Raw genomic sequence first — 11,993 nt, 5'->3', positions numbered from 1 at the left:
CCCAAGCTTTCAAACAAAAAAAAACGAAGAAGTTTACTGACGTTTTCGTCCGTGAACTACAAAAGAGGAAGTAAGTTGCTTCCCAAGTGGTCCAGTGCATCACCAAGTGTGTACGAGCTCAGGGCTCCGACGATCGTCAACAAAAAATGCACTACGGCCTGCTTCAGGTCTGAACTTATGACGGATTTCACTTGAATATAATTCGTACCCACCATGTTTGCGATTATATTTAAATGGAGCGGTTACCAACGTCTGATGAGTTGCCTCTGCCCTGGATGAAACCGTCAATCAACTTTTTCGTTCTTCTTCGAAAACAGTAAAGTGTTAGCTCACAGGGCGTAGAGAGAAAAGTCGGCCCGGGTTGAAAATTATGCGGAGTAAATGAGACTGGAGTGAAAATTGTGCGGACATCCTTATTATACCTTTTGTCAGACCTGTTTCCACAGCTTGCAGATCCACGTCCATATTTCCATTTCATTGACATATTTGGGTTGTAAAATTTCCTAACAAGATTTCAGACCCCTCTATTCTATAAACTATTTGGAAAATAATGTTTGGCTTGTATCAAATTTTGATGTCTAAGTTACTGACAAGATCCCAGCCTTTATTCCATTGTCTCAGTTGTCCATTCGAAGTTGATCCACATTTCGTCCTTGATTTTCGAGTAAACGCTGGTTCTCGATCGACGAACAGTGCGCATTGATATATCTAGATATGTTTCTAAGCTTCACTTTTCCATTAGCTAAATGATTGTTCTCTCCTCTCTGGAAGACTTAGGTTGACTAGAGGTACCAGCGAACAAATTTATTAGAAGTAGCAGTGAAAAGGCTCCGTGCTACGAAGGGGCGACAATTTCATCATTGACAGTCTATTGCGGCTTTCCCAACAAGGTCCAAGGTAAATATTTGTATGGCAGAACAGTGAGAACGTAATTTTCTTGAGAAGGCCTAGATACAGAAGAAATCCTAACAGTAATTAAAATAAAAGGATAATCGCGCAAATTAAGGTCTCCTATTCCACAACAAAAAAAACCCATCTGACGGTCATGAAATGCCATTCGACCTCTTCAAATTCACGTAGTTCAGTCGCTCTTGCACACCATGGACCACCTCCTATATGACTATTCGCTGGAGATTACTTGAACGACATTTTTGTTTCTCCAAATGACTGCGAACAAGATTTCAAACGTCTACAGCAGGTTTTTACCGCTTTTCTCGAAGCGTGCTTAATATCAAGCCAAACAAATGCGCCTTTGACAAGGAAAAGGTTAAATACCTCACCTACATCGTCCTTTGCAGAAAATAGCAAATTTCCAAAGCGCGAAGTCCAGGCATCTCCCCAAAGTACGTGGCAACATGTATGTCCAGAGACACTCGGATAAAAGGAAACGCTACTACTCCTACAACGGGAGCTATTCTCTGTTTGTGTTCCCATTGACTTATTCCAACATTTCCTAGAAGACCGGTCTTTCACGATTAATTTTCGTTGACCATCGACCCCTGATCTATGCAGCCTAACAATGCTTGGACAAGAGCTCACCTAAACAGACCCGCAAACTGAAACACATTCTGCATGACCAGAGAATGGACAACGCGGTAGAAAAAATGTATAATTGCTGCAAATATGCATATTTCGATGAACACTTGCCCCTTCAATAGTACTAGGAATCAGAGATGTAAACTTATTTCCATCACTAACCGTCGAATCATCATCACAAGAGGCACCTCATTAGCTTGAAAACTCCATATTGACACTTCATTGGTTGAATTCGGGCAACCAGTTTATTCAGTGCGATGTCTTGATAGGAAATAAGCTCCAAAATTAAAAAAAAATCAGGTCCTTAAAGTGTGTTAGAGCACTTCATTCAAGTGCTTAACGGTACACTTCAGGATTACAGCACCCTCTAGGAGCCAAAATAGTCAGCATTGCGCTCGCTCGAGATTATTACCCTGATTTGACTCAGGTACTCATTAACAGCTGAGTCGACTGGTATCTGACGTCAAATCACGATACAAATCCCACTGCCAACAGTGAGATTTGAACCGCGACCTTCCGTATGACAGCCTTGTGCTCTAACCACTCAGCTATCCACACATAAGGACACGGTATTTATACTATATTATACCATAATATGAACTCCTTATACGCAGTAGCAAGGCCATAAGAAGAAAATCCGAACCGGAAGTAAAACTTGCGTCTCCCACCCTATTCCATCATCGAAATTGTACAGTTAGTCTGGTAGTCACAAACGAGGAAGTCCGAACCAACATTAAAGTTTCACTCACTGCCACTCTATAGCAACTTAAAAGACCCATATGCGCTATTAGCGTAGCACCTCACCGCTGTCGAGGGCAACAAATCCGTGGACTTTATTGGGATAATGGGTTTCACTATACATATACCTTAGACAGCAACGAAATTGGCACCCAGGAAGTGGAATGATGAAAGGGAGACTACCCTTTCCTATTCTATCTAGTAGGACAGTTTTTATAGAAATTCGTACCACATATGTAATAGCTTGCAGTCAAATACGCTCATCAAACCAGCCCATTAACCAGCTTGTGGGATTTCTACCTCTACCCGGTATTGCCGTCCCTTCGTACCCGAGGAGGGTGATCAGAACCAAGTTTCCAAAGGATTCTTCTGAATTAGCTTTTGCCAAAAAGCCTCACTAGAAACTATCTTGTATTATGGGATCCGGGGTAGCCCTCTGAGAGAATATGCTCTAGGAGAATTCCTGAAGGATATGCTCTCAGCCCGGTTACTTACGGGTGACCTCCATGTAGTGAAGCTCCTAGATGGGGCAGATTCCCTTGAGTCAGTTACCGTTGTACTAGTCACGGCAGGGCTTTGATTGTAATCGCCAAATCAATCCCGGCCCGAAGAGGACAGTATGATTATGTCTACATGGCAGATATTTACGTTAAATCCCCAGGACCTTCAATACTACCGTTCAGTACTCTAAGGAGATAAATTTCCCATCATCAATCAGTTTCCCAATAGGCAGCATTGTTGCAATGGAATTCTCCATCAATTGAAACTATACTGAATTCTGATGGCAATGCTCCTGTAATGAAGAGTTCCTCTTGAAACTGGCGATACTTAAACCAACGCGGGGCGATAGCTATGAACACTCTATTAGTTCAACGCAGTCGTTTCAGATTTGCTAGTTTTAGAACGCATAACATCGATCCAGAATCGAATACAGTTTATAGATATATTTCCTAATCCGTTTCCGTCTTATATTCCTAAAGCATATAAATATTTTAGCCTTACATTGCCAAAAAGTGCAAATAGATACTTGAGAATCCACCTAGCACCTAAGTATTAGGGTATTAAGTGCAATTGCTACCGGGAACAGCAAAACAAGCTAAAAGTCATCACGAATATTACAAGATAAGAACTGGTAAGCGTCTCAAACCCAAGGTCCTTCTTGCTCACTTGGTGAAAAGGGCATGGTTTACTCCCTTCTTCTGAGAAAAACCTCAATCCAGCTCATCGATTCTCAGTTACGGTCCTCAGAGACTTTCTTTGAGCTTAGAATCCAAAGAATCTCTGAAGAAGTTACGTTTTGCGTTCTTTGTCTCTAAATACCCGAGTCAAAAACTCTTACCTCGCCGAATTTTGTGGCTTCAAATATCATCAAAAGAGAAATATTATAAATTTACTCAGGTATACATAGAGCAGTTAACTAGTAAGTTCCAAAAATTATTCAAAAAAGCAGCTGGCAGATCGCTTTCCGACACTTTATCCAATTAAACTCATCCTTCATACCCGAAGTGTGACACAACAGTTTAAGGATGAAGAGTTTCTTTGGCTTAGCTGATATCCAATTTTATGTAGTCAATGTTGGCCCAACGGTTAGAAGTCGTTTTGCCGATCTGATCAACCATCACCAATGGAGACCAATCTGTAAACCGTATATTTGAGGATCAAATCCAATTACGATGGGCGCTCACCTAATTCGTATAGGTGAGGATGATCCGGTGGTTTCGCCGTTGAAAATGAGGTTGAAGTGGTTGACCTTGACCCAAACCAATATGTCTCGAGTTTTGGAATTCCTTACTAAGGCAGGCCTAGGTCGAGTACCGATTATTGCGCCGTAGATGATATTAATGTCTAACTATTATATAAATCTAAAAACTATTATCTAAATCTAAAAAATATAAAAACATAGTTTTCTAACGTTAGACACCAACAACAGCTTCTGTCTCTTCCCTGATGTGAAGAACTTTCTCTGTAAATATATGCAACGATTTCATTCATTATGCTGCTGACATTCGGTACTTCATTGTAAAAATTCCCAGCAACATTCCTCACGCTACTGCACATCTAAAGACATTCACCATTCCCTTAACCTCTCTGTATATAGTGTGACATCCCCTCTGTATGCAACTTGCAACAATTTTAGGCCTTCTGCTATGCAGAGCCAAACGCTTGCGCAATCTTTATTTTCCAACCAAACTCTTCAAATTAAATTAATAATCCATCATCAATTACTTGAAAGTGTCAGGACCCAACACAATTATTGGCCACCTCTTTTTGTCAGCCCCTCTTCAATGTCCATGCCACTATCCTTCTAATAGAGCCAGTTCGGTTGGTCTTCTTCATTTTCTACCAATGTAAAATGTTAACTGACACATTTTATTTATCCTGTCAGCAGTACCATAGAGAGAAAATCCGGGCTCAGAATAAAAATTAAGTAGATCAACATATTATTCCTCTCTTCGTTTCGGGCCCTTAAGAAAGCTCCACCCCTCAGTGGGACATTATGTCCTTTTTTTTCACCACTCGTTAGGCCTACTTCTGCAAGGAGGCACTCTGGACGTGACAATGGCATTCTTGCGGTCAGAAATGTCTGTGTTCTTGACAAAAAAAAAGTGAAGCATGCCATAACAAAGGCCAGGGCGAAACGTGGATTGGTACCCACGATGGAGCATAAAACCTGGGAAATACCTGCTGAACCAACATCAACAGCTCTACTACCAAACCCTATCTCCACCTCCACGTGGTGACCGCTGGGAGCTCTTTCTTAACGAAAAGCTGCAGACGGAGAAGGCGAGTTGGGGGATGAAGGCGAGTTTCCCGCGTCTAAAAATGGGACAAATTGTACCAACTGGTACTTCAGGTTGGGGGTTGGATAGGGCTGACAACCCTACACGGAAAACAACTTGTTACGAAGCCGCAACAGGAGCCTCGGAGTGGACGGATTTTACAACGACGAACCCGGCAACGAAAACGGAATAACGATTTGCACATTTTCTCGTGCAACGTGCGCTCCCTGTACAGAGATGAAGCTGATAAGCAACTAGCCGATACCCTATCCCAATATATGGCTGATCCAGGTTTCCTGGAGAAGAGTAGCTACACCATATATTATAGTGGCCATCCAGTAAACCATGTGCTCCGAGTAGGTTTCTTAGTCAGCCAAAAAATGAAACCTGCTGTTATCGGCTTTGAAAACATAAGCGAAAGGCTATGCACTCTGCGCTTGCGAGGCAAGTTTAAAAATATAAGCCTCATTAAGGTTCACGCTCCTACAGAGGAGACTGCAAAGTCGGAGAAGGATACATTCTACGAGGCAGTAGAACGAACCCTCGAAGCCTGTCCCAGATATGATATCCAAATCATACTTGAGGATTTTAACAGCCAAGTAAGGAAGGAGCCCGTGGTCAGGCGATACGTTGGCTCCCATAGCTTACACCAAAATACAAATGATAACGGACTGCGGATTATTCAATTAGCAGGGCCACACGAAATGGTTGTTGGAAGTATCTGGTTTGCGCGAAAAGCGGTCCACAAACAGACGTGGGCCTCTCCAGACGGGACCACTTTCAACCAAATTGACCACGTATTGATCGAACGCCGTCACCCCTCAGCCTTGATGAATGTCAGAACATATAAGGGAGCCGATATAGACTCGGATCACTATCTCTTTGGCATGGTGCTCCGAGCTCGAATAACAATACCACCTAGAATCCCCTCTGAAAATCAGATGAGAGTTAACACTGAAGCCATCCACAACACAGCCCTCCGCGACACCGGTAAGAGGGAAATGAGACTTATCACGAACTCCGTCGAGCGGAGGAGCGATTTCACAGACGGAAAAAGGAAGCCTGGGAGAACCAACAAGTCTGTGAACTTGAAAAGTACAGGGAGCGACCGCACCAGACGCGCAAGTTTTACCAACAAGTCAGCAGGATGAAGCCTTATACACTTCGATGCTCATCCTGCCGAGACAAAGAGGGAAATCTGATTTCCGATAGAATGGGCATATTGGAGTAATGGATTGAGTACTTTGATGAGCTACTGGACAACCAGAACATCGGCGAGTTGGAGGTCCCGCCAACTGAAGACGACGGACAAATACTTCCACCACCAAGTTTAGGAGAAACAGTCCGTGCAATTCATCGGCTAAAAAATCATAAGTCGCCAGGAGCCGATGGAATTACAGCCGAATTGATTAAACTTGTGCTCAAGGTATCAAGCGAATCAATGCCTGACGATTGGCAATGAGGCATTATCTGTTTCATACATAAAAAGGGAAATATCACACAGTGCGCAATTATAGAGGTATCACGTTGCTGAGTACCATCTATAAGATATTCTCCACTATCTTGCTAGGCCGGATAGCCCCATACGCCCAGAACATCATTGGCCCATACCAAAGAGGCTTCACTCCAGGCAAATCAGCAACCGATCAGATTTTCTCTCTGCGGCAAGCGATGGAAAAACTATTGGAATATGGACAACAGTTGCACCATCTATTCATCGACTTTAAAGCCGCCTATGACCTATGATAGCATAGCCAGGGTAAAACTGTACACGGCCATAAGAGAATTCGGTATCCCGACGAAACTAATAAGACTGACTAGGCTGACCCTGACCAATGTGCGAGGCCAGATAAAAGCAGCAGGATCATTCTCAAGACCAATCGACATCAACAACGGTCTACGGCAAGGGGATGCTCTATCATGCGTTCTCTTTAAACTGGCCCCCGAGAAAGTGATCCGTGATACTGATGTAAATGCAAGAGGTACGATCCTCTTTAAGTCCATCCAACTACTGGCCTATGCTGACGATATCGACATCATGGGAAGAACCACCCGAGACGTACAAACTGTCTTCATCCAGATCGAGCAGGCGGCGCGAGATTTTGGGCTACACATCAATGAAGGCAAGACAAAATATATGGTGGCAACGTCAGCACCGAAGACGAACCAACCAACAACATCAAACAGAGAATACAACTTTGAGACCGTTGAAAATTTCTCCTATCTAGGGTCGAAAATCACAACCGATAACAGCTACGATGATGAAATCCGCACACGGTTGTTGCCACCCAGCAGAGCCTATTTCAGCTTACAAAGACTGTTCTGCTCGAAACGTCTCACCATAGGGTCAAAGCTCTTACTGTACAAGACTATGATCTTGCCAGTCCTCATGTATTCCTCGGAAACTTGGGTTTTTAGCAAGAAAAATTGCGAACTCTTGACCGCGTTCGAGAGAAGAATCCTCCGAAGACTTTTTGGCCCCCTACATGAGGATGGACGATTCCGTAGCCTACATAATGACGAAATCTATGAGCGATACCATGACCGTCCGCTTGTGAATAAAATCCGGCTCGATAGGTTATGGTGGGCGGGTCACTTAATCCGTATGGATGAGGATGATCCCAACCGGAAAGTCTATAAGGGCAATATCTATGGTAGAAAAAGAAGACGAGGCCGACCCTGCCTAAGATGGGATGTCTGGAGTTCCTTATTAAGGCAGGCCTAGACCGAATACCGGATATTGCGCCGTTGATGATGATGATGCCATAACACAAGATCATCCAGATGTGGTCGATGTTAAAATAAGTATCACACGTAAGCCCATCGAGAAGAGGGCTTAATTTATTTACGGGAGAAGAGACCGAATGGAGAGATTTTAGCAAAATTGGATTCTTGGGTCCGGATGTTCTCCCTCTAACCCTACCCGGAGCAGACAAGTGCTTAGCGAAATGACCTCCTCTGCTTACAAGGGATGAACCTGCAAACGAAAGATGCAACAGTTAAATTTTTCGTGACGTTCCGACATTTTCACGATCTGATTGCGAGGAAACTGTTTCTCAGGTAGACCTTTGCATCAAAGCTCTTAGTGGCAATCACATGGCGGCGAAAATTAGTCAGCATAGCACAAGATATACTCCTCTCTCGCTGGAATTTCGCAGTTAGCAAGTTGCACAAACTTCTGTGCTTCCTTGGCACAAGATGACATTCGGCTAAAATTTTGAAAAGATTCAGGTAGGCAGATTGCTGGAAGTAAAATGGAACATTTTGGCATTTTCAGATATAAAACGTCCTGTTTTTATGGATTTTAAGGAAATTATTCTAAAGAAGGTTGCAGACTTTATAAGCTAGAGTAAGATTCTGAAGGATAACGCATGATTTTCATAGATCACCCTTACCTCGAGTGCGAAAAAAGAAGTTAATGGTTTGGAACATAAGGCGGCATAGGGATGTAAGGAGAAAACCCATGTGCGCGGTGAAATGATGTAAAAATCTGGGCCCCTGGTTGAACTTTGAATCCGACAAAATTACGCCCCGCCCCCTCTTTGAAATTACTAATAAAAGGGCTCAACTTTATCCAGTAAGAAGCCTTAATGGGAAGTCCCTAGATATATTATGTCCCCACTTACTCATGGAGAGAAAAACTAAACATGACTGTAACGAAAATGTTCCATCCTAGGTCATTTTTCTAGAACTTGAATCATCTCAACTTTAACTTTAACTTCAAAATATTATCTGGTTCCAATGACATTTTATAGAAACAAAGGCTATGGCTTCATCAGATACATGAAGGTAGCAATTTTAAATAAACAAATTTCTTTATTTTCAGTACAATGATGTCGCTATTTTGACTATGGATCGACCAGTCGAATTTACGCAAAATATAAGACCCATATGTTTGCCCACAGGCCAATCGGATTACACTGGCAAAGTTGCCACAGTCATTGGCTGGGGAAGTTTAAGAGAAAGTAAGATACCGCTCAAAAGAAAAACATCCGCTTTCAACCCTTAAAATCCTTTACAAATTCGTTCATTGCAGACGGTCAACAACCATCAATCCTTCAAAAGGTATCTATCCCAATCTGGAGAAATCAAGATTGCTCACTAAAATACGGAGCCGCTGCACCAGGAGGTATTATCGAAACAATGTTGTGCGCCGGACAAAATGCAAAGGATTCATGTAGCGTAAGTATATCCTCTCACTTACTTCAGACCTTCTTCATCAAACCAGAAAAAAACAAATTCAAGATAGAAAATTAGTTTATTCTTCTACCTTTTTGTTAACTCTGCTTTAAATCTCTTTCTTCCCTCCAGGGTGATTCCGGTGGTCCTCTTATGGTAAACGAAGGACGTTGGGTACAAGTTGGTATTGTTTCATGGGGTATTGGTTGCGGTAAAGGACAATATCCAGGAGTATATAGTCGTGTAACACATTTCTTGCCATGGATACGAAAAAATCTCGAAGGAAATAATTAATAATGAAAATAATAAACTATCCTTGTACGAACCAATTGTATGATTTGAGTTTTTTATTAAATGACGGATTTGCTCTTGTTGTTTTTTATAATTATAAAATATTGTGTAGACAATGATGAATGTGTATATGAACACGAACTAAAACAATGCCATAAACTGTTAGAATTAATCATGTTTTTTCTTTTACTTTTTGAGTTGATGGAGTTTGATGGATTGCATAAATATATACTTCAATGCGGACAATCTAGACAACAAACTGAAAAATCGAATTGGAAAATATTTTCTGGATCGAAGCTATCTGATACTCTTTAGACTTGGTGCCGATAGGTTATCTCGTAAGAGCTGGCCTGACGAGGGATGGGTGGAAATGGGGGATTTCCCTCGACTGTGAAGATTTCTCAAGGTATCAGAAAAGAAATTTCAATAAAAAAGGATAATAGAAGGGTTTGAATAATTTTCATCATAGACCCATCTAATTTTCACCTCGGACCCCGTTCTTCAGCATAATTTTCACCCCAGGCCCGGATTATTTCGCTAGGGTCCTGAGTAAAAGTAAATTTTCTTCAAGGACGCGGTGTGAGTTTCTCTTAACAGAATAATAATCATAAGACTGTGACTGACTGTGAACGGATTGAACAGATCACAGAAGCAACCAGGCTGTACAAGGCTGTAGCCAAAGACGGGGGAATATCCTCTGTCTGCTTGAAAAAGGAAGATGGGACATTTACCGAGAATGAGGAGGATAGGGTACACCTGCTTCTCAGACCTCATTTCCCGGAGTCTTACCCCTCGGTGGTAGGCGACAACAATCTGCCTGACACAACAACAACGAATAAAAGGGGAAGGAAGGAGAGCTGGAAACTAGCAAAAGAGGTATGCTCAGAAGCTAGGCTAAGATGGGCAGTGGGAACTTTTAAACCAATGAAATCTCCCGGGGTAGGTGGCATTTTCCCACTTATTCAGAGAGGCCTAGGAATTATCTTAGAGTCTCTTCTGAGGGTGGTACATACCAAGGGCATGGAGACGGGCAAAAGTGGTCTTTATTCCGAAAGCGGGTAAAAAGGATCCTTTACACCCTAAATCTTTCAGACCGATCTGCCTAACATCGTTCGTACTCAAAACGGTGGAGAAGGTCATCGACGACTATATTAGAACTAACGTTCTAAAGCGTAATCCCTTACATCACTGTCAACACGCTTACCGGACAGAACGGTCAACTGAAACTGCTCTGTATCAGCTAACAGAGGTACTACGGGACGCCATAGAAACAAAAGAAATTGCACTGTGCGCGTTTTTGAATATCGAAAGAGCATTCGACAACACATCGCACACAGAGATACAGGATGCCCTGAGCTGCAACGGAGTGGGAAACACCCTGGCACTCTAGATGGGCAAAATGCTAGAAAGCAGACAAATAGAGGTACAAACAGGTACGAATTCTATTATCATGAACACCACTCAAGGCTGTCCATAGGGTGGAGTACTATCACCGCTGATGTGGAGTATGGTAGTGGATGAACTCCTGGACGTATTAACAAATACTGGAATACAAGTCCAGGGCTACGCGGACGACATTGTTTTAATCTGTAGGGCAAATGTGAAGATACTCTATGTGATAGAATCCAAACTGGATTAAGGGTTACTAGTGCCTGGTGCAGGAAGGTGGGACTGCGGATCAACCCAACCAAAACCACCATAGTACCATTCACTAGGAGGCGTAAGCTGGATCACCTGAGAGCCATAACATTACATGATATGGAGGTGAAACGAGAAACAGAGGTGAAATATTTGGGAATCACCCTAGACCAAAAATTACTCTGGAAGACACATGTCGGAAACACTTGTCGGAAAGCCACGAGGGCTCTGATGACTTGCAGATCCATAGCAGGAAAAAAAGGGGGTTGCAACCCGAAGACACTACTTTGGATATATACTGTAATAGTAAGACCAATGATTACCTATGGAGCGGTAATCTGGGCAGAAAGAACCGAACTCAGTACACAAGCCAGAGAATTACATAAGCTTCAAAGGTTGGCTTGCATATGTATCAGTGGCGCAATGAGGACATGCCCAACGGCATCCCTGGAGGTCCTTCTGAGATTAACCCCTCTCCATCTGCACATACAGATGCAGGCAAAGAGGCCAATATTCAGGATGGTCGGTAGTATGAGTGAGACGGGGAGCTGCCTAAATCGAAGGAAAATTGATATTCCTTCTAGGCGATATCCCGAATTACTGATACCAAGGGATAACATGACAACGAGGTTTCACTTCGATAAGAAGTTTGAAACACGTTGGAGTAACAAGGCAAACTGACAGCGTGGCTGCGACATACGGCTTAAACCAGCAACTGGTTACTTCGTATACTGACGAATCCCTCACAGCAAAGTGAGCGGGTGCCGGTGTCATTGGTCCAAGGAAAAAGTACTTTGAGCCAATGGGCAGTTACACTAGCATATTCCAGGC

At 42.7% G+C, this 11,993-nt stretch overlaps 1 protein-coding gene across 1 annotated transcript in view; it reads left to right on the top strand.

Moving 5' to 3' along the window:
- Positions 1–9,696, top strand: part of LOC119651893 (transmembrane protease serine 9) — a 98,161-nt gene extending 88,465 nt beyond the window's left edge. Inside the window, exons 5-7 of the mRNA XM_038055714.1 lie at positions 8,881–9,019; positions 9,091–9,236; positions 9,366–9,696. Coding sequence (XP_037911642.1) covers positions 8,881–9,019; positions 9,091–9,236; positions 9,366–9,527 — 447 coding nt within the window. The 3' untranslated portion in view covers positions 9,528–9,696. The remainder of the gene's footprint in view (positions 1–8,880; positions 9,020–9,090; positions 9,237–9,365) is intronic.
- The last annotated feature ends 2,297 nt before the right edge of the window (positions 9,697–11,993 follow it).

Source organism: Hermetia illucens, chromosome 3 (assembly GCF_905115235.1).
Source record: "Hermetia illucens chromosome 3, iHerIll2.2.curated.20191125, whole genome shotgun sequence".
Taxonomy (NCBI): domain Eukaryota; kingdom Metazoa; phylum Arthropoda; class Insecta; order Diptera; family Stratiomyidae; genus Hermetia; species Hermetia illucens.
The sequence above is the reverse complement of the archived record's forward strand: the minus strand, read 5'-3'. Positions and strand labels throughout refer to the sequence as shown.